Source organism: Lissotriton helveticus, chromosome 4_1, assembly GCF_964261635.1.
Source record: "Lissotriton helveticus chromosome 4_1, aLisHel1.1, whole genome shotgun sequence".
Classification (NCBI taxonomy): Eukaryota; Metazoa; Chordata; class Amphibia; order Caudata; family Salamandridae; genus Lissotriton; species Lissotriton helveticus.
In genome coordinates this window covers 830,383,873-830,411,358 of record NC_136063.1, presented here as the reverse complement: position 1 = coordinate 830,411,358, position 27,486 = coordinate 830,383,873, and the positions used below count along the sequence as shown (strand labels likewise).

At 44.0% G+C, this 27,486-nt stretch overlaps 1 protein-coding gene and 1 non-coding gene across 2 annotated transcripts in view; both read right to left on the bottom strand.

Moving 5' to 3' along the window:
- LOC144828072 (adhesion G protein-coupled receptor E3-like) overlaps positions 1-27,486 on the bottom strand; it is a 359,420-nt gene that overhangs the window by 243,086 nt on the left and 88,848 nt on the right. The window contains exons 4-5 of the mRNA XM_078686209.1: positions 25,489-25,635; positions 24,568-24,714 (exon numbers count right to left, since the gene is read on the bottom strand). Coding sequence (XP_078542335.1) covers positions 24,568-24,714; positions 25,489-25,635 — 294 coding nt within the window. The remainder of the gene's footprint in view (positions 1-24,567; positions 24,715-25,488; positions 25,636-27,486) is intronic.
- LOC144829871 (U6 spliceosomal RNA) lies at positions 25,157-25,259 on the bottom strand. The gene has a single exon (XR_013610860.1). It is a non-coding gene; the product is annotated as a U6 spliceosomal RNA (small nuclear RNA).

Here is a 27,486-nt window from a genome sequence, read left to right as displayed (position 1 = left end):
TCCACCACCTATCCTTCCGGAGACAGCTGAAGACTTGGCTCTTTCAGAAACTGCCTTAAGCAAGTTCATCTTCTTCTGTTCTGCTGGTCACTGATAGCGCGGAGATGCCTAAGGGTAGCCAGGCGCTCTATAAATATTTATTAATAATAATAATAATAATAATAAATTAAATAAAAAATAAATGCCATCATGATACATTCGTGCACCATTGAAAAAAGGGGAGCTGGCGAGATCCCGCCGGGAATCCATTATCTTGACCTTCCTGAAACCTAATCGCGACCCACAACTGTTGGCCTCTTACCGCCCCATCACGCTCCTATCTACCGACTGTAAGATTCTGGAGAACATATTAGCGGATTGATTCGCACAAATTATACGGCCCCTAATTCATCCTGACCAATGTGGTTTCGTTCAGGGTAGGAACACATCTCAGAACATACGCCGACTATTCCATGTCCAAGATCAAGTAGGTGACACATATCCTTGGGCGGCCTGCCTTATCCAAGACCTTGAGAAGGCCTTTGACACCCTCACATGGCAGTATCTCTTCTCGGTCCTGCGACTCAGTCTACACTCTTGGTGTATACCCAACTCCTATACACCAAACTGACCTTGTATGTTCAAATAGGAGGCTTCATTTCAGCGGAATTCGCGGAGCAAAAGGGTACGTGACAGGGCTGCCCACTCTCGCCTCTACTCTTCACTCTCGCTGTAGAACCGCTGGCCATAATGTTGAGGGAAGAGAGAGAACAATGGGGCATCCCCATAGCAGATACCGTGCACAGAGTTTCCATGCATGCCGATGATCTTTTAATATATATTACCAAGGATCTCACACCCATTTGGGCAACACTGACAGAATTTGCGGAATTCTCCGGGCTAAGAGTAAATTGGGATAAATCCACAGTGTATCCGCTACATCCGAACATTCCTCCCTGGGATATCAGGCTGGGCAACCAGAGCAAAGCCTGGAGTGCAGACACCCCTCGATACCTCGGGATCCGACTCTACCACACCCCGGCCGACATATATGAAGGCAACCACCGTAGGGCACTAGCCAGCATCAGATCTCGATTCGCCAAAATGATAATAGTTCTGTGGTTACTATATTACTTCGCAAACCTACCAATAATTCCGCCTAGAGCATTCTTCCGGGACTTAGACTCACTCCTCAGCTCGCTGATATGGGGACCAAACAGACCTAGGATAGCACTAACGAAGCTACAACTACCCACCACACAAGGAGCACTGGGCGCCCCATCCTTCGAATCCTATTTCCTAGCAGCGCAACTGTAGTGGCTCTCCTACTGGACGGCAGGCAGACACATCGAGGAAACATACACCACGACTGGTCCAGTGCCCATCCCAGAAATCCATGGTTTACTACTACCAGGCACCAAAACCAGACATACACACCCCCTACAAGTGGTAGTAGCATGCAAATACATGCAAGGGATACACTGTATATCATCAGGGAGGCTCCCATACTCTCCTCTGTTTCCGCTGGTTGGCTGGCCCAAACGAGAAGGATATTACACATCTAACACGCTTCGAAGACGGACAACTGAGGCCATTCCAACAACTTATAGATGACTATGAACTCCCCGTGGGCCAGGTCCTACTCCACCACCTACTCCTTGAAAATTATCAACAGTACCATGCCCACTCGACAGGGGAACCGGCTACACATCCGGTCATACACACAATCTTGTACATGGGAGTGGGATGACACTTGACCACATGGCTCTATAACTGATGAACAAACCCCTAGAGACCCTGCGAGCCACTTGGGAAGACGAATTAGGGTGGCCACTACAGGAGAAAGAGCCCACGAACACCTCAAGAAGGTGTCTCGAAATGCACGATTCAAAAATATACAATATTACGTCCTCCGTAGGGCTTATTTGACACAAGCTCCCCATCAACGATTTTATCCCGACACCCAGTTTCTATGTCCCAGATGCCACTCACAAGCAGCAGATTTTTATCATATGTTCTGGAGTTGCCCCACAATACAACCATATTGGCAGCACATTCATAAATCACTTAGGGATCTCACCGGCCTCACATATCTAAACACCTGGGAGGCCTGCGCACTAGGTGTCTTTCGGAAGCGGAAACAACACAAAGTGCCCCTCAGATTTACCTCACTGGCCATTTTACTAGCCAAAAGGAGTATAGTCATGCATTGGCGGTCCCCCACAGGCCCTCCAATCGCAGCATGGGAGGGGGCAGTACACAAGTGGGCAACTGCATAGGAAGAAGCATTGCGGGAGGAAGAGGTGAAAGGGATGTGCAAGCACTCCATATCTCTGGAATGGGCTCTAATCTTGAGCCACTTCAAACAATAAATACCCCACGCTGACCCAGAGGGCGACCTACCTGCCCCAAGGGACCTACAATCACAAGTACAGGCCACAAAGACATGTATCAGATCTCCCCCTGCAACACACACCTAATGTCCATTGATACTAATACTGCACAATACGCCCTACTCAACAGCCAGAACCCGGAGCAAGACCCACCACACTTCTCCCCTCGCCCTCAGTAACACTCAGGTATACCAACAAACGAGGCACATATTACCCTAATGTCCCATCTTACACCCGCACCCAGAGCTCCATGAACGCATCCCCAGTTTTGTATCCCAGTTCTATATAGAAATTATACGTTTTAAGACCTCACTAGTGGCGAGATTTTTGTTTAATTACTGTACGGATGGCAATGTAATATGGTATAAATGTGAGAAATGCAAATCGAAAAACTGTATCCAAATGCACTTTGATACTGTAAACTACAAATGACCAAAAACATTTGTTTTTAAAAAAAAATGATACATTCGTGCACATGCATAATGATGAATGCTCGAATCCACTGTAGTGTTTTTTTGCCGATGTTGCTCCTGGTCATAAACAAAGCATTTTAATTCTTGTTTTTCATGTAATAGTAAAATACCTTTGAGCTAGATAAAATAAAAGCAAATAAAAAAGGGAAACCAAGCTATGTGAACTCATCCGTGCATACTACTACTTTTTTCATTTTTTAGTTCACGCTGTACGACATTGGTATGCTGTTCAGCATAAACTAAAGGCATTGGCAGAGCCAATAGGTTGCAAAGGCAAGTGCTATTGACTTTGCCAATGCTTGACTTTTATTTTTACTCCCAAAGGCACAGACCTGGCGCTTAGCTCCTACCTATTAGTTTTGTTTTTGTCCCCAAAAAGCCAAAGCTATCCACACAGTTCCACGCCACACAATTCAACTCCCCACATTTCCAAACCACACCATATAATTCAACACCAAACCACTTAATTCAGCTCAACCACACAATTTCACAACACACCACATGCATCTGCACTACATAATTCACATCATTCCACAAATTTCAACAGTACACCACATAATTAAACTCCACTACATAGCACTCCACAATACAAAATTCAATTCCACATAATTACACTCCATAACACACAATCCCACTCCACATAATTCCAGTACACTCAGTACCACATAATTACTATCCACATATGTCCACAGCTTAATTTGTTTGCTAGCCTTTGTAATCACAAAAGTTCCTAAATACCTGCATTTGTACACACATAATATGGCTGTGGCTCAGCTGTCTTCATCCTCTGGCACTGGTATGTTAAACAGTCATTCACATTTTGCTTCCACCCACTACAACATATCAGACACATCATCTTATTTACAACATCAGAGCTGGCTGTCTCTGATCTTTCATTCCAATTATTTTGTGTGTGTTTAAATGTATTCAATCTGTGAAATACTCCATCTTTGCTCTCTGTGAACAGAGGACACTTTTTGGCGCTGGATCTCTTCGTTCTGCCCATCCTTGGTTATTCAACCCTGTTTCATTTGTGCGAATTCTCTTTTTCATTTAATTACACTTTTGGCACCTCCACTCTACGATGTTTAACAGATTGAGGTCAGCACCCCAGTATCAATGGCAGCATGATTATTTTTGCATAGATTAATGAGGAGTCTTAAGCCCTCTGGTGTCACTGTCAAGTGAGGCTACTTACTGGAGCTATGTGAAAAGTTACTCACAGCCTCTTGTGAGTGCCACAGTGTATTATGCCTCTAACTAAGCTTTCCTGTTTTCAGTGTTTATATTTCGTGAATTCCAGTGGGCTTTGTTCAGTGTTTTCCCGACTTTTGAAAATCAGTGGCTATAAGTGCATTTACATTTTGCTTCAAATTGAGTTTTTATGGTGGTTACAAAATGCAATGCACAGAACTTCACAGACAGATTCTGTTTCATGTCAATTTCTCATCATCATGAAATATAAGCGATGCCCATCATATGGCCGGTGTTTTCACTACCATTGTGCTATAGATATCCATAACTGTATCAAGAATGTCAATAATAGGTCAAAATAGAGTAGCTTTGTGCCATGGTCACAATTATGCAAGAGACAGTAACAATCTGAATGATGTCATAATATATAATGGACAGTCTCCCATCATGCTAGGGATAGATAGCTGGAATCATGTCGCTAATAAACTCGCTTTGGATCATGGAAGGAGCCATAATTCAATCCCCCAAACTCAGATCAGTATCACTCAAAAAAAAAGACAGTCTCTCTATCTCTTTCTCTGGCTCTCTCACACTCTGTGGTCTGTGTCTCACATTCCAGTTCCTCTCTCACTCTCTCTCTCTTTTTTAGGCCAGTCTCTCTCGTTCAGGGTGATCTCTCTCTCTCGGACGTGTCGATATGCCTTTTGCAAAGGCTAGTCTCTCTCTATCTATCTCTGCCCCTATCCTCACCAAAATAATCTCAATTTACTGTGAGACATCAGCAATTCCTCTGGGAGCCTTCATCATCTTCCTCACATATAGACTAATACTAACCCTGTTCGCCCCCTTGCTTTTTTCCATTCCCACATTCATTTTCTTTACATGAGCAAACACATTTCATGAGGAATGCTCCTTAGGTCTGGCTACTTTGGAGCAAAAGACATTATTTTGGTAAACCATGCATAGGGCAGTGCAACTCTCTAGTGAAGATTCATAATAATAGGTATCCAAAATGGCCGCTGCAGTGATTGGTTGCTAGTGTTGTACCCTATTGCTAATGCTATCTATCCAACAAAGCAAGGACTCTTCAGGTTTCTCTTTGTGAGAAGAGAACCCGCACACCACAGTTCCAGATCCCCCTGTGGACTAGTGTGTGAGCAACAGTGACCTGAACTGTGTGTAAACCAGATCAAAATCGCAACCAATTGAGGAGAATTTGTCAGTGTGTGCAGAAAGATGGCGCCTTGAGGATGCTTTGCCTGGAAATGCATTACGATGTCTCAGATTAGGCCGCGTTAGGTTGTGCCCAGTCCTGTGGTGCTTACAATACCTTGAACTGTTTCACTCCTCCTCCTGCCTTAAAAATATCTGTTTCATAAAGTGGTCTTAATGACTCCCAAGACGCCAGTTGGATGCTCCAGGTGGCTAACACTCATTGATGATATGTGCATTTCAAGCGATTTACAATTTACAAGTAAAAATTCTGACAAAGTTAACTTTCCTCCTTGCAAACTTGGTAAATTGAGCAGTGATAAATAATCTGTGATTTACAGTGATTAGGAGGTATTCAATGTGCTATATGCAAATATTTTATTAGATTTTATAGATGGTTTTAGTTTTGCACAAATGGTGTTGATCTCATGAAAAAACATTTGTGTCAGTTTTTTCAATTCACCACTGCATAATGTGATTATTATTCTGTGTCCCCATAAAAAACTAGTTGTGGCAATACCATGTAGGCAGCCTTGTTTGCCCTTGCCTGGGAACATATCTTAACCTCGTCGATGCTTATGACGTGCTCAACTCGTCATGAGGCACAGTGGAGCTGTGCTCATGATGAGCTGAGCTCGTCATAACTGCGGCGGAACACCCACACAGGGCTAATTCCCCTCCTGTGCAGCGCGTTCCATTGAGTGGGCGGAGTCGTGACGAGCTCAGCTCGTCATGAGCACAGCTCCTCTGTGCAGCATGGCGAGCTGAGCTTGTCACGAGCACCGCGGCGCCGCGCGCGGACCCCCTCCCCCCGTACTGCGGGGGAATTAGCCCCGCAGCGAAGGGGTTAATAGAAGATTTGGGGGTGATAGTGGCAAATTGGAACTGCTCAGCAAGTTCCTTGAAACACCCTGGAAGTGTCTATTTCTCCCTACAGATTGCATGATGGAAGACATTTTGTAAATGAACACTAAGCATTAATGGAAGACAAGCACTCTTTGTAAACTGTGAGGCCTGCACAGAGGTACAGCCTCTGTCCCAGCAGATTTTAATCCTGTGGTGAATGAGCTTTAAAATATACCACTGGTCCAGGACTGCTTCACTGCAGGAATTCACATAGCTCCTGAGTATAATGTGGGAAAGGGAAAACTAATTTCGAATTTGAAAGCCGTGTTTATCAGCGTGCCTTCTCTACTATGGCTTCTCCCAGAGGCGGTTTCTCTTTGTGTGCGAAAAAGCATCGCCCTACTTGTCGCAAGCGCAGCGGTAAACACAGAATAATAAAATGGTCATTACCATTTCATTCTGTGTACTGCCGGCCGTAGCGAGTGGATGGTGGGGACAGGGCACATTCCTGCAGATTGCAGGATGACATTGTAGTTGTTCAGTACGCATGTCAGATTGGCCAGCTGCCTACAGTCGGCCAATCTGAAATGCTTGCTTCAAAGCCAGCAATCCCAGCACTGTAAAACAGCTGAGGGATTGCATGCATAGGCTCCTAGCCTCAAAACGAGCACTGGGTTAGCCTGCCCCAATCAATCGGATTGGTTGGATTTGTGTTACACAAAGTGGGAGGTCCTACCCCTTCCTTCCTCCTCCTCGTCACCCCCAGGATCAGCACGGGGAGAGGAACATGGGTTTGGAGTGCCGCGCCAGCATAATTTATGGTTAGAGCCTCACCATTAATCAATGTTGCCAGCCTTTTTCCCTCCCATTGACTTCTAGCAGCGTTATTGTCAGGAATACTTTATCAGAATTTAGGTACTATAAATAGCATGCACAGGTTTTTAAACTGAAGTTTGGAGTTTTTAAAGTAAATATATATGTTCCCATGCTTCACTTACTGACATTACATTGCTCCCATCTGGTATTAGATGGTAAGGAGCATTAATGGCAAATGTTGAGCAGTGGACTGCTGACTGGCTTGTGAGCCCAGTCACTGGTTAGCTCTTACAGCGGGCCAACAAAACTGACAGCTACTGTAGCTGTGATCTGTTCCACAGCAGATGCTCTCCCCAGGCATCTGAAGGGCATACAAAGTGCCAGAGGGGCTTAGGCGCCATAGGTTTTTAACTGGGATAATTGGTTGAAACCAAAAACAGCGCACCCTACTTGTAGCAAAAGACTGGCAACGATCAGTCACGAAGGGCCTTATTACAAGGTAGGGCGGAAGGACATTCGACAGCTCATCGGTGGCGCTCCGCCAGACATTTGAGGCATCAGTCCGACCGCCGTATTATGATAGAGTTGGTCCGACAATGCCTGTGGGGGAAATCCGCTCTGCCTTCGACAGGCTCAAGGAACCACTCGGGCGGAGGGCGAATCATAATCCCCAAACTGGAGGCAGTGCCTGCTCAGGAACCGCCATGGGGATTATGATGCACGTTTCCAACAGCCTTTCTATGGTGGTCCAATCACATAAATAGGCTGTCGGAAACGACTTTGGAGGCCCCAGGCACAAGCCCCAATAGGAAACATACACTTTCCAACCACCATGAAGGCAGATGCATCCTAATTTGGGGAGCTTGACCGCCTACTCCTTGTTGGGCGGTCCTGTTTCAGGCGCTCGTCCGACCGTATTTGTAATGGGGCCCTTAGTCTCCTGAGTAGTAGATTGCTCCCAACACAGCATTAACTCTGATGAATCAACACTGCTCTGATGAATTAACACTTCAGCATGCAATCCATAAGTTTCCTGAGCAAAATTCGAAACACGAGGTATATAGTGCACCGGGTGAATAACGCATGTTTTACCAAGGCCTCATAATCTCAATGTGTGCCTCTGCTGCAAGCTCTTAATGAGGAAGCACAAACTGACCATGAAAAGAAAAAAAGCTAGCAAGACTATAAAGAAGGATGGAAGCAAGTGAACAAGCAATATGCAAATATGAAGCCGGACAGGTTTTAAAAGTTGATCATCAGAAAAGATGGTAGTAGAGACAATAGTAAATGGAGAGACTACTTAGAAACCACAGAGCATGCCAGGTAAAATACCACAGCAATGAATGTTGATTATTAAAATGGAAACGTTTTGTTGAATAGACCTTAAATATGTTACTCTGATGCAAATTAGAGTGCTTCAGGAGCCACCAGGAGTATGCAGCATTATATAATTTATAAAAATGGACCACCCAAAAACAGTGCTTAATTTGAGGCAGTGGTCGCCAGTGGAGGCCACAGGCACTTCTTTTTGGGGACTGGCACTTATATTTTCATATTAGGTGATTACTGAGCGCAAGAGAGCGAAAAGCACACAGGTTGGAATGATAGGCAAAGGAAAGGATTGAAAAACGGTCACAAATGGAGAAAAGCAGGACTCTACGAAAGTGAGAAAAAGGGTCCGGGAGTATCTGGTGGTGGATTAAAGACTACAAGACTTGGTATTGGGCGTGCCAATGTTTAATTGCATCAGCCGCAGGCTTCTGAGCAGAGCTTCGGTCACCACTACTCTTTCTTTCACAAATTAAGCACTGAGTCAAAAATCACTTCGAGTCTCTCAATTGGTAAAAAAGTGCTATAAAAAAATTCCAATGCAGTACAGTTTAAAATACCCACACTTGGGTCCTTACTGTGTGCATCCCAGAGGTGCTACGGATCATCAGAATCCTGGTTCTGGCTTTGCCTTTGACTATCAATAGGTCCTGCAAGTCATGAACCGAGGGATGCTCAGTTTGAAGACAATATTGCAACTGTATGGTGATGCAAATATGATCTTCAGGCAATGAGTGGATCTAGTTTCTAGCTTGTGCAGTAATTCTTGCACACCACTGTGCTTATGTATGTATGTACTTATATTCAATGAGTAACAGGAGACAACGCTGATTTGTGGGCGTTACTGCATTGTGATGTTGTGTTCTTCAAAGAGTTGAGTCTTAAACTCTTTCCTAAATTGGTGCAGCATTAGGGAGTTTATTACAGAATCGGGATTCTGGAGAAATTCCAATCAGTGATCTCTGTTGGCAGGATACTAACTCAGTGTGTCTACCAACAAGGAGCTTAGAGGGAAATAAAGGCCATAGGTCGCCCTCCACTCAACGTATAGTTTCAACAAAATTGACCTAGACCCACAGGCACTTGCAAATTTATACTTTTATTGGTGTACCATATGTTGCAAACCATTACAACTAGCTCCCCTATTTTAATTTGTGGGATAGGAGGTACAACCACATTGTGCCTTATTTAAAACTTGCCCGGTCCCTATCATAAAACAACAATTGTGAGACATACAAACACACACCCAAGTGTCGAACTCAGACAGAGGAAAAAGTGTGTGTGAGCGAGATGGCGCCTTACGGGCGCACCACCGACAGGAACCTGGCAGGTACTCACCAGGATTGCCCTGATCTCATCATTGGCACCATCAAGCTCGAAAGAAATGTGTGTCCAATAACAAACAAGAAATGTGTTTGTGAATAGTGCAGTGTAGACAGACAACAAACAACCAATATGGTGTCAAAAACGGAAATACAGACCACAAACAACACGGATATTAATTTTATTCTGTCTCTTTCGTGTTGGTTGTGGACTCTTAAAAAAGTAAGTATGGCTACTACCTATCCAACCCTACTCTATTAACTCAAACAATACAAATATTTGTCATGTGCAGGTATTTCTACCTGTGGGCTACAGGCCCCTTTCCCTTATATTGAGTTCTCTCATTTGTGAGTACTTTGGAATGATGCATTTATTGGCCAAATTATTCCATATTGCTTGTAATATCCTATGTACATGCAGCTGTAAATCTTCAAAAGTAGATTCCTCTTCACCATCCATTAAATGCTTCCTTCTTCATCATCACCTCCTCTTCGCCATTTTTAAAGAAGATTGAACGCATATATATATATATGAAAAGATGGTTTATTGAAGATGTAAGTACAGCAACCCTCAACTGCTGCCATCCACAACCGACAGTTCCTCCAATCTGCCTACATTCCCTTAGTGCTCACAGCAGTTGCTATGATACAATGAATAGAACCTCATTACATCATTGAAACATGCAAGTAAATCTGTATAAAAGAAACACTGCACATAAATAAAGATACAACAAATTCCATCTGCGACGAGTAGGAATAAAATCAGATTTCAATCAACTCTATGGTTTGAAGATCTCATTCGCAATCTTGGACTCTTTGAAAATTGTTTGGAATACTGTTGTCCACTTAAGAGTACTGTATAATTTTGTGACTATTTGGATTACATTATGTACACTGTAATGTGACGTGTTCGTAGTGCACTGGGCATTCCTGGATACACCTCTGGGTATTTCCTTTCACAAACTAATAAGCCTGCCATCACAGAATGCAGAACTACCGATTGACACATATCTCTCTCCCCTGTCACAGGTGATCATGGATATGCACTCTGCCCATGGATGATGACACCCCTCCGAGACACGAACACCCAGGCCCAGAGGCAGTACAATGTGGCGCACAAATGCACCAGGGGCATTGTGGAGCACTCATTTGGCGTGTTAAAGTCACGTTTCAGGTGCCTGGACCTCACAGGTGGAAGACTACTGTACAGCCCGGAAATAGTGTGCAAGATGATCATTGCATGTTGTGTGTTGCACAACATATGTGCACACACCAATGCCCCATGGATCCAAGTGCCAGATGCACCGGACGATGATGATGAAGATGAAGCAGGTGGACCACACCCCAGTGCAGCTGCAGCAGGAATAGCCCGAAGGAACACAATCATTAACAAATTTTTCACATGAGAACGTCACATTGTGACTGTCCTTAGCAATCATGGGACAGGACAAAATGACCATAGGCACAGCATGTGCAAATAAATTCATTCCATCACACATTTCCTGTGTGCATGTCACTCCTCTGCATAAGCACATCACTCTGACAAGTGTAAGTGCAACATTTAATGCTACCAATCTCACAAATGGTAATTAGATGATGGGTGTGTCGCCTCTGTACAGATGGGCTACATGGACGTGAGGGGGAATCATTGCCCCTTACATTCATCCATACTTTCATACTTGATTGATCATAGACATAACACATCTGTGTGAATTAGAATGTTTTATTCACACTCTGTGGAGTTTTGAAGCTGGAGCAGTACAGGGCCATGCAAACCCCACCTTACATTGTTGCCCCGTGGAGGGCCAGCCAGAGTCCTTTAGGGATTGACAAGTTCATCGGTAGAGGAAGAGTTCAGTCCACAGTCTGATTGCAAAGTGTCCTTGGTAACCAAACAGAATATGGCAGTCCATGCCGAGGTCCAAGGTGTAAGTGTATCGGGGACAGTGGAAGGTGATGATGCAGAGGACAGAACCAAGCAGAAACAGGCCATATGGTGGAGATGAATGCAAACATTTCCTTTCTACCACTAAGGCAGAATCATCCGCATCTTCGTCTTCTGATGTTTCATGTGCCTCACATGTGGGTGGTGGTGTTTTGTCTGCATCACTTTGTGGTAGTGACACATCAGTGGCCGGAGGTGGATTGTCTGCAGCTCTGTGTGTCACTGACAGTTCAGGGGCAGAGATGTGGCTGGAGTAGTAGCAGCAGCATTCATCAGCGCCAGGCCTTGTGGCAGCAATGCCATGAGGAGGGTCTGCAGGGCAAGGAAGAACCCAGCTACATCTCGCTGGTGTGCAACTGTGGCAGCCATTCTTTCCACCTGCATCCGCTCCATGTTCCCCATGATCCTCCGCATGTGTCTAAACTCCCGGCTGCCATCGCTGGGTCCACTCTGACTAGACAGTTGTTCTTGTCTCAGAGTCAGGACACCAGCGATGTCAGCCATCTATCGTTGAAGAGCATGGAGGGGACTGTGGGTGTCCGTTAAGGACTGTAAGTGGTCCCTGATGGGACTTATACACCCAGATATGGCATCTAGCTTGGCTGCCATGAGATCAAACCCCACCCGCACCTGATCAGCCATCTTCTCCTGGCACTCCAACACTCGGAGTTGGAAGCCATGTATTGTTCGTGGGGGTCCTGGGAGATATTCGTGGCCGTGGGTACTTCCTGCTGTAAATGAAATACCAGTATTTGTAAAGTGCACAGCTACCACCGAAGTGGTGTCCCGGCGCTGGGGGCCCTCTGGAAGATTAAGCAAGCTATTTCCCTGAGCCACATGGTGCTGGGCTAACCTGCCGCCGGCACCGGGGATCGAACCATGAACCCCGTAGCCCGGGGTCAGGTACCCTGGCTGCTGCGCCATACCTCTTCTGTCTATGCAGGGGGTGAGGTCTCCTCGATGCAGCTGAGCTGCCCTACTCCTGGAGGTAAGGTGCCAAAGCTGTCCATGAGCTCTTGGACGGCGTCGGTGTTGAAGGTATGGAGGTCCTCTTCGTCATCAGTGAAGAGATGTTCGGTCTGCTCGGCAGGAGGTGATGATTTTCCCTCTGCAATGTAAAGGGGAGATGCAGTTTAACATTTTGTTCACATGTATGTTTACACATTGTACAAGTTTACATACAGACTGCATGACAATGTACATTGTGACTGTTTGGGAGGAGCTGCCTATTTGATCCGGGAAAGTGGACCTTTCGACAACATCATGGATGTGTGTTTGTACTTGTACATTATCATCTCACATTTCCCAGCTATTTCAAATGTGATTGGCCAGTTTCTACACACAACCTGCACCGGTTTTGTCCTCTATTCTGTTGTGAATGTGTTGCAGTTTGTACCACATTGTTGTCAATGTTGATGTGCTCTGAATGTTATGTGTGTGTGTGCTGCATTTTGGGAGAGTCGCCCCTGCAGCTCTGATTTTGCTGCCCCTTATCTCTTTCAGGCAGTGTACCTTTGACTTCTGTGCATATACAGTGCTGAGATGTTGCATACTAGGGTAAATTGTGCTCTTGGTGGGAGTTGGGACTCTGGGACATGGTTTGTCCGCAGATGTGTTGTTGAGGTCAGGGGATGATTGTGCACATGGATGTGTCAGAGTATGAGCAGCTCCTTTACGTATGTGGTCCACACTCAGCCACCTCAGTGTCGTGGCGTGCAACATGCCATTAAATATTGACTGCAGCCATACTATTTGTCATGCAGTGTTACTTGCATTGTCAGTGTGGCTTACAGACACACTGCTTTGTTGGGTTTGGCACATGTGCATGGGTTGGTTGTGAGATTGGTGATGTGAGGGAAGGGCCCCACTCTGGGCACATAGTCGACGGGGGCCTACTTGCTGTTTCTAGGTGTGCTGCAGTGTGCCAAGGGGATCAGGGACATGATCCAGAGTCATTGTGGGTGTGCACTGTGCTATAATTAATTGTGCATGTGTGCCATTGTACCCATCTCCCCCCGTCCCCCCAGTCCCTGGTCGTTACTCACCATGTTGCTGTTGTATGAGGTCATGTTGAGCAGTGCCTGGTCCCCCAACTCCTGCCACCGTCTCCACACTGATGACTGTTGACACCATTTCCTCCATCTCATCCAGCTCCTCCTGTGGCGCTGGACTCCCACCTTCAGTCTGCATTGCTGCCTTCTGGTTATTGTATTGTATTGTATTGTATTGGGGATTTGTATAGCGCTCGGCTGCCCCAGCAAAGGGGCGTCCCGGCGCTGCGAGCGGAACTAAAAACAGAAAGGGAATACCAGAAGAGAAGAGGTACAGTTACTGAAAGAGAAGGGTTTTGATGGCTTTTCTAAAAGCCAAAAGATCCTGCATGCCACGAATAGTTTCCAGAAGGCTGTTCCAGAGCTTGGCAGCGAGCGAGCTGAAGGAACGACCGCCCATTCTGGCTAGATTGATACGGGGAATGACCACCAGATGTTGTCCTGCTGAACGCAGTAGCCTCCCAGGAATATACTTCGTCAGGAGGGGGCACAACATCGGGGGGGAGGCGGTTTTAAGGATTTTGAAGGCAAGACAAAGTGCCTTAAACTGAATCCTTTTTCCCACCGGGAGCCAGTGCAGTTTTTTCCGAGCTCCCGCCGCTGAGGAGTGGCGGGGGAGGCCTACCAACGCTCTATGGCGGCAGCATTCTGCACTCTCTGAAGTCTAACAACTTCCGCCTGATTAGCGCCCAATAAGAGGGAGCTGGCATAATCCAGCCTAGAGAGGATGGTAGCTTGGACAATAACCTGGCGGGTGTGACAGTTGAAGAACTTCAGCGTAGGTCTTAGATTGCACAGGATGCCGAAGCAGGTGGCTGCGACTTTTTTAGTATGATGAGTAAATTTCAATGCCGAGTCGACCCAGACTCCCAGATTTTTTACACAATCCTTGGGCTTAGGCGGTTGGCCTAAAATATCAGGCCACCAGTTGCCGCCCCAGGCTGCGGTGTTTTTCCCCAAGAGCAGTATTTCCGTTTTTCCAGCATTGAGCTGGAGGAAATTTGCCGTCATCCAGTTGGTGATGTCAGTAAGGGTCTGCTTAAAGTGATGGGCCTCCAGACCGTTGTTACCATTGAGAGCCACCACCAACTGGGTGTCGTCTGCATAAGATACTAACGTCAGACCACTCTGTTTAGCCACTTCTGCTAGTGGTCGGACGTAAACATTGAACAGGGTGGGGCTCAGTGATGACCCCTGAGGCACCCCCTGTCCAATGTTGTGATCTTTTGAGATGTAAGGGGGGGTGGACACTTTAAAGGATCTATTGGCAAGGAAGTCTTTAAACCATCCCAGGGCCGTACCTATAATTCCAGCTTCCTCCAATCTCATCAGGAGGACCTCGTGTGACACCGTATCGAAGGCAGCACTGAGATCCAACAGGATCAGTGCTGCCGTTCCGCCGGTGTCAAGAATGGTACGGAGGTCCTCTGTAACACTAAGCAAGGCTGTCTCGGTGCTGTGACCCGCTCTAAACCCATGTTGGGAGTCATCCAGAATGTTATTGGTTAGGAGGAAGTTGGTAAGGATGGTATTAACATGTGCTTCCATGATTTTAGCTGGCCAAGGAAGAAGAGAGATGGGCCGAAAATTTTCAGGAAGGGTAGGATCCAGAGTGGGCTTTTTCAAAATGGGAGATACCCATGCCTGCTTCCATTTAAGAGGGATTTTGGCCATAAAAAGAGACCGATTAATAATATTTCGTATTGGTTCCGTGATAAGCTCATTAGCTACACAGAAGGTCTCAGGTTTTAGGGGATCGGCCGGGGAGCCAGATTTTATTTTTTTACAAATTTTATCGAAGCTCTCACGTTCTAGTGTGGGGAGGGAGAACAGACAAGGTCTGCTAGGGTCTAACGTAACGGAAGGCTGAGGGGAGTGGGGGAAGGTCTCGTAAATTTTCTTTATTTTGTCAGTAAAAAAATTGGCCATGTTATTACATAGGTCTGGAGAGGTGACAGCAGAAATGGTGGTTTTCTTTGCAGTAAGATCTTTTACAATTTTAAAAACATTTTTAGAGACATTAGTGCTATTATTGATTTCAGTGGCGTAATAGACCGCCCTTGTTCTACAGACATGGCGGTGATAGGTTTTCTGTAGTTGAACATAATCATGCTTAAGGTTGGCATCGTAATTTTTTCTCCATCCTCTTTCCGCCTTTTTGCATTCCTTTTTCAGCGTGGCTAAATCTGAGTTATACCAGGGGCTAGCCCCGTGGGCGCGGGCTTTAACCCACTTAGCTGGGACCAGGGAGTCCAAAGCTTGGATTGTCCATTGGCAAAACTGATCATATCCTAGGTCAATGTCGTCACTCAGAGGAGGAGGATTAATCCTTAAGAGATTATGAAGCTCCTCCAAGCGGAGTTTTCTCCACGGACGCTTCTGGACTTGAGGGGTATGTGCCAATGCAGGGGCGGATTTGCAAGGGGCTGTCATGATCACCAAATGGTGGTCAGTCCACACCATAGGGATAGGTGCATCAACAATCCCATTCTCAATGTTGGAGAAGATGGGATCAAGGAGGTGTCCCGCTTTATGGGTGGGGCCACTCACAAGTTGATTAAGCTGGAGGGCGGAAAGATCCGCCAGAAAGGTGGAAATTTCAGGTTCAGTGTCCCGGTCAAAGTGTAGGTTAAGGTCGCCTATCTTATTGCAGAGTTTCTGCTTGGTTTTGCCCTTCACATCATCCCAGCGCCTCTTGACCTCTTCCATTTTCCTCCTCAGCACTCCGACTGCATTCACCTTGTCCACGATCGACTGCCATATTCCATTTTTTGTTGCCAATGACACAGTGTAGGTGATGAACAGTAGTTGATTGTGTTCCATCACCTCCGTTATCAGGATCCTGTTTTTGAGCGGACTGAACGCATCATCCTCTTCTTCTTCGCCTTGCCCTTCTCTGACCCAGAGGTCCCAGGCTGGTCCTACATGGCGCTACTGATACTAACACAGATAATGATTCCGATGGTTGGAATTCTTCAAACAATTCGGATATCAGTATAGATGAACAACCACCGAAGAGAGGTAGCTTCATCTATGGATATCAACGCCCCAGAAGAAACAACAGGTGGCCAAGACAAAATTTTGGAGGTTATTCAGGACATCAAGCGCCGTACTTCTAACCAGTAATGCCACAATTCCCTGGCTGGATGAATCACTATAACCCAGGAATGCCGCCAATGCCCCATATAATGGGACCACCTATGCAGGGTATGTAAAATCAACAACAACAGCCTTTTTTAGGCAGAGGCCAAAACCAACGGAGAGGACGAAGAAGGAAAAACCTTACCTGGGAAGATCAAAGAAATATGACGACCAGAAGTATGACATCAGAACAACCAGGGACAAGCAAGACGAGTCATTAATAGTCAACCTTACTGATGTGGAATCGACTGAAGACCAAAACAATGTCTTCAATAAAGGATTAGGATTCGTACCTACACCCCCACTAGATGTCTTCAAATTGAAGAGTGAACTTGCTGAATTTTGCAGAACTCTGGAACTTAAAGCTTTCTTTTCAGGAAAGGAATCCAAAGAAAATGAAGGTTACACAAACTTAAAACGAAAGTCTACATTTAACCCTCCAAACCATACAGTTCCGATTGAAATCCAAACATTCGAACAGGCCCTTCTTAAAAGTGCTGACAAACTAAAGAAGCACACCAATCCAGCTTTCCAGAACCTTAGCAAGAATGAGAAAAAAGCTCTAGACGAGCTACAACATAATGACAATTGGTGATCAAGCCAGCGGACAAGGGGGCGGGTATTGTTATCCTGAATAAAGAGAGTTATGATCTACAATGCCTCACCCTCCTGTCAGACACCAAATTTTACAAGAAAATCCATATTGACCCCACCCCTCGACTTCAGAATACCATCAACATGATGATACATGAAGCGGAAACCAACTCGTGGATCTCCTAAAAGGAAGCCGAATATCTTGTAGCCCGAGAACCAAGAACACCATTCTTTTACTTGTTACCAAAAACACACAAACAAAGGATGCCTCCTACAGGACGAACGGCCAATCGTCTCGGGCATAGGCTCAGTTCTTGAGCCCCTGTCCCAGTTTACAGACCAGTTCCTACAGCCCCTGGTGCAACAGACCCCGACTTATTTAAAGGACACGCATGACCTTTTGAACTCAATTAATGGTATGAATTTTGAACCAACAACTACGCTGCTTGTAGGACTTGATGTGGAATCCCTTTTCACCAGCCTGCCGCAACAGGAAACTTTACAAACTCTTGAAGACATTTTATTCATGACAGATTGGAACCATCGGACTCCAAGGCATTTTGTCTTAGAATGCTGCCGCCTTGCTCTCACAGAGAACTTTTTTGAATATAATGGAACCCTATTTATTCAAAGCCATGGAACATCCATGGGAAGCGCCTTTGCGCCTTCAGTAGCAGGGCTCTATGTCAGCGAATTCGAATCAAAACATGTGCTAAATGAGACTAATCCATTTGTGAGTAATATACTCTATTGGAAATGATACATTGATGATATCGTAATGCTCTGGAATAATGATAAAGATCTACAGATGTTCATGGACTGGCTCAACCAACAAGACAGATGGCTTCAGTTCACTTTCTCTGCCAGTAATAAGAGTCTTGACTTCCTGGACATTACCATATTTGAGGAAAATGGAAGACTTGAGACCAAGTCATACTCTAAGCCTACATCAAAAAATAGCCTCCTATCCTACCGAAGCTTCCATCCTAAACAATTACGGGACAACCTGCCTTTCAGCAAATTTTTAAGACTGAAACGTAGTTGCAGCAGGAACCTTGATTACAAAGCCCAAGCACAAGAATTAAACACAAAACTACTGAAGAGAGATTACCCCAAGAAAACAATAGCGAGATGCCAAAAACGTGCCAAAAATCAGCCCAGAGAGAGCCTCTTACAGACTACAGTAAAAGACCCACTGCTGACCTGATGACATGTGTCACAACATTTAGCCCGGCAACATATCAGGTACAAAAGATCGTAAACAAAAACTGGCGGATCTTAACAACAGGGCAATTCAATTGGCCTAAACCAAGATTCGCAAATAGGAGGACGAGAAATATCAAAGACATCCTTGTCCACACAAGACCTCAGATACGGCAAACCACATCTATAGACAGAAATCTACGAATTGCCCCTATTACGGGACATTTCCCATGCGGGTCCTGCCTGATATGTAAATTGACCACAGCAACCAAGACGTTGCAGCTCACAGAGACTCTAACCTGGACCCAAAGACAACACACAAATTGCAATTCATCCCATGTTATCTATGTGGTAACTTGCCCTTGCCAGAAGAGATACATAGGGATGACAACAAGAAAAATCAAAATCCGTATTGGGGAACACAAGAGCAATGTTAAGAATAAAAGAAACACAACTAAACTTTGTTCACATTTTATTGAACTGAGACACCAACCAGAAGATCTGAGGTGGACAGTGATCGAGATTCTAGTGGATAAAACTCACAATTCCGAGAAAAACCTATTCGAAAAAGAACAAAGATGGGTTGACCGCCTGGGTACGAATATTGATGGCCTAAATGATAACATACCTTGGCATCAATTCTCGAAATAAACATGTACTATATTAACACTGGAAAGGTGACTAGCTCCTCCACCCCTTCTTCCATTTAATGATGGAATCTTCTCCTAATCAAAGACAATGATACACCTAGTATGCATAGTGGTCAAATATGCACTGATTAGAGATTACACTAGATAGTCCACCTAACATCATGTCTATTGAAGGAATACATATAGGAAGGATGAAAACTATCCCATGTTGATTGTTACACATAAATTTATTGTCCATCGCGGCTTACAAACACGATAGGATTACCAGCCCTGAACACAAGATGTATGTCCTTTATTTATTTTCTATTAGCACCATGTTGAAAAGTATCTGAGACATTTTTTAGACTGGATAGTATCTGAGACATTTCTAGACTGGATAATTACTAGTTTGTTACTAAAAAACACGGACTCGGCAGTATTCCATTATCCGCTGTCAGTCCTATTTCTACCTCCATGCGTGGTGTATTACAAAAAATACGCCCGACATAGTCAATCTGTTTCTGGGGGCAGAGCTAGCACAACCGGAGCAGTTTCTTCGAACGCAGGTAAGTGAAACTCCATTCCCGATCCAGTAATATCGTAATGTTATATAATACCAGTCACCCGCTGTAACGCTGTAACGAACGTCTCTTTCTTACAGCCTGTTCACCCGATGACGTTAATATACACTTGCACCAAGGTAAAGACTCCATGCCTGCTTTACACGATCTTAGTGGATAATTGACATAACGAATTACCCATTTTTAAAACATTATAGGAGGGCAGTTTAACACAGCACTACGGGGATTAACTTCCACCTCTGACCTTCCCCTACCTCTAAATATTGTCTTATTGAGTAGCACATACAAGATTGTCTCCAAGATAGTATAACCTCCATGAGTCCGTATAGCCAGCACAAATGCTGTGAAATGAACTATGATTATTAGATGCTGTTTGAATCACGACCATAATTGTGTCTTAAAACTTAAAATGCCATTACTTGCCTATGTATGTTTGTGTTTGTTCTTGTTCTTTATTATTTAGGTACAAGACACTTTGGCAGATAATTAAGTAGCGAAAAAAGACTAAGCTTAATACTACACAAATTGTGTAAGTATCAATCAATTTTTTAATTGTCCTGATGAATGCCCCACAGACCCGGCTGGGCGAGGATGGGCAGAAACATGTCGACGAACTAAAAGTGGTATAATGTGATCTAAGTACACGGTCTTTAAGTATATCCAACCTTCTTTTTAATAATAGACTAGTTCTCATTTATATTAAAGCTTTCTAGAGACCTAATCTGTTTTTTAATTTAGTTTTTTAATTTATTTTTCTCCTTGGGCGAGTCACTATCTCTGGACACTACCGTGTGGAACCGGAGTTGCCTCAGGCTTGAGGCTGGCATATTACAACTTAATTAACCCAATGACTGTGCCATAACGCGAGTGGAGAGCGGAGAAAAAGATACACTGCTTTGTACGACTCATACACCGCGTTTATGAGGGTTTTTTAAGTAACCAGTTGTCACGGTTACAAGTGTCCATTCCAATTTTGATTTTGAAATACTGCGTAGGGAAACTGAATGGACACATTTATTCCTCCTCCCGACTCTCAGATTATTAATAATGCTGACACATTGTACAAGTTTACATACAGACTGCATGACAATGTACATTGTGACTGTTTGGGAGGAGCTGCCTATTTGATCCGGGAAAGTGGACCTTTCGACAACATCATGGATGTGTGTTTGTACTTGTACATTATCATCTCACATTTCCCAGCTATTTCAAATGTGATTGGCCAGTTTCTACACACAACCGGCACCGGTTTTGTCCTCTATTCTGTTGTGAATGTGTTGCAGTTTGTTCCACATTGTTGTCAATGTTGATGTGCTCTGAATGTTATGTGTGTGTGTGCTGCATTTTGGGAAAGTCGCCCCTGCAGCTTTGATTTTGCTGCCCCTTATCCCTTTCAGGCAGTGTACCTTTGACTTCTGTGCATATACAGTGCTGAGATGTTGCATACTAGGGTAAATTGTGCTCTTGGTGGGAGTTGGGACTCTGGGGCATGGTTTGTCCGCAGATGTGTTGTTGAGGTCAGGGGTTGATTGTGCACATGGATGTGTCAGAGTATGAGCAGCTTCTTTACGTATGTGGTCCACACTCAGCCACCTCAGTGTCGTGGCGTGCAACATGCCATTAAATATTGACTGCAGCCATACTATTTGTCATGCAGTGTTGGTTGCATTGTCAGTGTGGCTTACAGACACACTGCTTTGTTGGGTTTGGCACATGTGCATGGGTTGGTTGTGAGATTGGTGATGTGAGGGAAGGGCCCCACTCTGGGCACATAGTCGACGGGGGCCTACTCGCTGTTTCTAGGTGTGCTGCAGTGTGCCAAGGGGATCAGGGACATGATCCCGAGTCATTGTGGGTGTGCACTGTGCTATAATTAATTGTGCATGTGTGCCATTGTACCTATCTCCCCCCCGTCCCCCAGTCCCTGGTCATTACTCACCATGTTGCTGTTGTATGAGGTCATGTTGAGCAGTGTCTGGTCCCCTAACTCCTGCCACCTTCTCCACACTGATGACTGTTGACACCATTTCCTCCATCTCATCCAGCTCCTCCTGTGGCGCTGGACTCCCACCTCCAGTCTGCATTGCTGCCTTCTGGTTATTGCAGAGTTTCTGCTTGGTTTTGCCCTTCACAGCATCCCAGCGCCTCTTGACCTCTTCCATTGTCCTCCTCAGCACTCCGACTGCATTCACCTTGTCCACGATGGACTGCCATATTCAATTTTTTGTTGCCAATGACACAGTGTAGGTGATGAACAGTAGTTGATTGTGTTCCATCACCTCCGTTATCAGGATCCTGTTTTCGAGCGGACTGAACGCATCGTCCTCTTCTTCTTCGCCTTGCCCTTCTCTGACCCAGAGGTCCCAGGCTGGTCCTACATGGGGCTTGTGGGGTTCTGCTTGTCCTCTGTACTTGCTCAGGCTACCTCCATTGTGCTTCGCAGTTGTTTTGGTTTTGTTTGTGGTTTTTTTTCTACTTTAATAGTGATTTTTCCCGCCTGACGTGTGTGAATTGCATGCCTGGCGCAGCTTATCGCTGATTTTTTATCGAGGTTGGGCTCATCGCCACTTTTTTCACATTTAGCTTTAGATTTTTTTCGCCATCCCGGTAATTTTATCATGGACATTTTACGCGTTATTGGCGAAATATTGCATGTTACCGCTGTGTTGTGAATATGAAGTTAACACAGCGTTATTTTCCTGCGATAGACAGCGGTATGAAAAATTGCGTAAACCTATTTTGGCGATGATTGTTGCACGTTTTTGAGAATATCCCCCAAAGTATCATCATCTTCCACCTTTTTCATCTCATCCACCGATGGGCTCCAGCAAAAGTATCCATGGAATTCTGTATTGCTGTATTGGAGCATTAGGAGAAGAAGATGGATGGGAAAAGAAGCCAGAACAGGGGGAAAGTCACACTAAAGGCCTAACTTTCAAGGACCTAACAAATACGAATTTTCCCACTTCAGATGCCTCACTAATATTCTCCCCAGCCCTGTTGGTAGGTCATCCACTCACCTTTGTTTAATGTGACTGCTGATATAGAAGTAAATCCAGGCCTTGGCTCATTTTCTACTAAAGATAAAAGGAAGAGAAAGGGAATTTTCATACCTGTCAAAACTATCACCTATTGAGATAAAGAAGAGCCCAGGTGCTAAACCAACAGTTAAATGTTCCAGTGCCATTCTTGAAGGAGCAGAAACAAGAGGTGCGGACCCTCATTTGGCATAAGAACAGAGCTTTCATACCGAGACTCATCTTACTTTTGCCACAAAGTTAGAAGTTCTTGATCTATGCCGTAATCATGTATTATTCTTTCTAGTGTCCCGAAAACTTGAAATTGCCATTTTGAAGGTGAAACTAAATAAGTCCAGGGCAAAACAGGAGATAATGGAGGCAATGATCACTTTAAAACTGGGAAAACCAACTTTAAGGTCAAGACTAACCGAGACAACATTGACTTTATAAACCACCACAAACCAAAAACCCACTCCTCAGATCTCCAGGGGCAATGCTAGGTGGCTCGCAATTAGTACTAAGCACGAGAACAATGATCCCCCAAATGATCTATCTACTGAGCTAAATCATGCTAAAGCTTCTTTTAACATGTTGCTGTACATTAATGCAAAGAGTGCCACCTTCTACAAGGAGATTTAGATCTCCTAACAGAACTCTGTTGTGTGATAAACCAAAACAAGAGGCCAAAGGAGAACTATCAATGGAAGTCTTAGGGGAATATATGTACCCACCTCAATTACTAGGGAAATCAACAGAAGCACATCTTCCAAAAAATCATCAATGCTCCGCATAAAAGACGATAGGGCCTATTCACAATGGTAAATCTACACATGTAAATTTACTCTTACGCTTTTGAGTAGCTTTATTACTTTTGGCTATATATCATTTGCAAGAGTAACATTATTTAATGTGTAGACTTACAAGTCCCCATCCGCTGAAATAGGTGGTGAAGTCAGTAGAAATGTCAATTATGACTGGTAAAGTTGCCACTAGTACTGACCATATGTGTCATTCTGTGTGCTTAGAGACCACTGAAACTGGGGTGCAGACACCCGTATTGGTAAAGCATAGGGAATAGTGTAAAATTGTATTAAACTTCAATATTTTATTTTAAATGTTAATACATTTTATATATTTATTTTGAATGTAAAACAATATTTAAAAATTGCAGCATTAATAACTTACCTTAATTAAGAAAACAAATTCTCACCTAAGGCAATTTCTTTTTTTTTTTAAATTACATATTAAAGAATCATTGAAAGTAATGAATATAATTAATAACAAGTAAGTTAATTATTTGTATTTCAAACTGATCTCACTAATTTGTATTTTTAAAGTAAAAAAGGTTATAAATAAAATAAGAAATGTGTTGTATTAAGTGGCATTTATTCTAACATTAAATTAAATGTATCTATATTTTAATTCATTATCATTGCTTCCTATGGGGTTTTATTTTAAGTCCCAACCTCCTATTTTCTGTGGGAGAGTGTTGCAGTACCAGTGATAGACCATGTGGGGATCTGGATTTACGCCAGCTCTTAGCTGGAGTACATTCACCACAGTTGTGTGCCCTTTTTTGCTATAGTCACTATAGAAGGGCAGTTGGTGAATAGCACTGGGCTTACTTTTTCTTGGGTGGGTGCATGTCCATCCCTTAACCTCTCTTTAGGCTGTTTGCAAAAGGCTAAATAGCTGAAAGCAACACTAATAAAGTATTTCTCATTGCAATCAAAATGAAACTAAGATTCAGCATTTCTTTTTTCAGACTCAAAATAAAAACAAAGAAAAAAATGTATTACAAATCTTTGATCACGGTTCCTATAGACGAGCAATGGTTACCTGTACAGTTGATTGTCCCATTTGTTTGCTCTCCTTCTGCAGAAAAGATAAATCCTGGCATGCATCTACAGCTGTAATTTCCTGGTGTGTTGGTGCAGATGGTGTGTGGTCCACAGGCAGAGGAAGTCTGAGTACATTCGTCAATATCTGTAAAATATTTTTACGTTTGTGAGGCAAGGATGTCTTGTCATCAACAAAAGCCTTAAACTAGAAAAATACGGTTTGGAATTATAGTGAGTCAATATCCCGCCAAATCACTCAAGATTCCAACTATTTTAGTTTTTAGGAGTGATGTTACCTATGTAGGTAACTGTGCTATTCTACTGCTTTCCTGCAGGTGGAAGGGTGAACCCTGGCATGCACTTCCATCTGTATCCTCTTGACGGTAAGGGGCAGTGAAAATTGCATACTGCTCCCCTTGCGTTAGGAGAGTACTCCCATGGCAAGGGTAGCATTTACTTTAATATTTTTGATTGTTGACTGAGCCCTTCACCAAACTGTGAAAAGCATTGACAGGAACTGTCATGACAGCAGATTCTGCTAAAGTTTTAGAAAATGACCGTCAGGTTGGCAGTATTTAATTTTTTTTTTAAATATGGAACGCCTCAAGAATTTGCGTATCATCCTTGTGCAGGAGCCATGCTAATCTTCTCTGTATCGTTCCAATTTTAGTATATTAGCCACCCAAGCGAGCACAGCTTGGCAGTCATTCCTAAATTTGATGGGCAGGGTAGTGTCAGCCTGGTGGACATTAATTCCTCCGCCATGCCAATGGAGATTCCTGCATCTACCAAAATCTGAATTGGGCCAAAAGACTCAAACCACAAAGACAAAGCTTTGAAGTATTTTGAGTTTACATCCCTCCAAAACACTCAGGTGTCCGTCTTTTCTAATTTCTTTAATTTCTAGGGGTGATGTTACCTGTACAGAAGATTGTGCTGTTCTGCAGACTTCTTGTACGTGAATCGCTGAATCCTGGCATGCACTTGCAGCTGTAATTTCCTGGTGTGTTGGTGCAGATGCTGTGAGGTCCACAGGTGATGGAAGAGCGAGCACATTCATCAATATCTATAAAATATTTTAACATTCATGAGGAAGTAATAATTATACCTTGCTATTAACGATAGATTCATACCACGGAGACAAAGGTTTTAAAGTGTATTGCGTTTACGGCCCTCCAGAACGCTCAGGGATCCATTTCTTTTAGTTTTTTGTGAGCAGTACTACACATGCAGGTGACTGTACCTTTGTGTTTCATTCATGCCCGGAAGAAGGATGAATTCATGCAGATGGTGTAAGGACCACAAACTGCCAGAGTTTAAGCCCACTCATCAACATTATTGAAGTAGTTCAAATCCACTCAGTCCTTGCAATGGCCAATGCTTATTTTACTTACTTTATTTACTTCATTGTGGTCGACCTGAACTTGTGACTTTATCCTGGTCTGGCAAGACCTGCAAATCGCAGTTTTCACTTTGTGCTTTTAAGAAATAGCTTTACCTAAACCTGTAAAATTGCATATCTCAAATTCTAATGATTATATTTTTGTTGCTTTGGTGTCAATTAAGTTATTAATTTTACTCTATTTTTCTAAATTGGTGTAAGATTTTTTTCATGTGTTTCACTTTATTACTGTTTGTGTACTGCATACATACTTTACAAATTGCCTCAAAGTGAAGTCTGACTAATTTTGTGCCAAGCTACCAGTGATGTTAAGTGTCATGCCACTCACCTAGCTCTTGTCTGCAGAGGTTATGCTGAACCTCCTATCTCTCCTAGGGTGGTATCTGATCAGGGAATTGTAACCATAAATCAACTGCTGCCCCAGAAGGGAAGGGGGTGTTGGGACAAACTAACAAACTGAGAGACTTTCATGCCTTCGAGCTCAGCCACCGTCTTCTTGGAGTCATACGTACGTCTCTTTTCAGTCCTGGAGAGCATTGTTGTGATATGTGTGTAATGTAGTGCGTGGTGAACTGTACTGTAAATATAAGAAGAGAGGTTGTTCAACAAATGAGTAGTCATTAAATATTCCCTCCCGCCTTTCAAATGTGCACTAACAGTCATTTACACGATAAAGAATTGATTGCTGCACAGACTCCCAAAAACCAACTTTTATCCTTGGAATTGCAGCAGACCTGGCAGAAGCTATATCGGGTTTTCGCATCGCACACTAAGGTACACCATGTATGTTGAACACAAGGCACTAGGTATGCAAGAGTGTGCTTTTGGATTCACAGACTACAGCACAGTAAAGGATGGCACATAAGAATGTCACTGGGAGCTAATACCGCATCATTGGTATGTGTGTTAAACAATACCCACAGTATCTCAATGTTCAAGAGTTGTCCTGTTTTCTGATTTTCAGCATCATAAAAACAAGTCTTTGGTTGATACATTTTCTGTTAATTCACTAACCTTTAAGATGGTATATAACCGTGTTTTCTCCTTTTAGGCACAGGGTTGCAGGGATGGTGTTCACTGCGTCTCTGGGTTTGCAGGGCAGAAGATGTCTGCAGTGTCAGAGATTCACAGGAGAGCCGCAAAGCAGAAGAAGCTCTGCTAGGTTGTGGAGACATTTAGGAGAGAAGGATCTTTGAAGAGGATTGGTCCTCTTCAACCAGTGGGTAAGCCAAGCAATCAGTTGTTGTTTGAGTGCGGTGTAAATACCGTACCCAAATCCTGATTAGTCAGCTCAAATATCCCCATAATCATGTGCCTATGAGTCAGCCCTAATAACCCTATAGTGATATGCCAATGAGTCAGCCCAAATATCTCCATTGTCATGTGCCTATGAGTCAGCCCAAATATACCCTTAGTCATGTGCCTATGAGTCAGCCCAAATATCCCCTTAGTCATGTGCCTATGAGTCTGCCTAAATATCACCAAATTCATGATGAGCCAGCCAGAAGGCCCCGG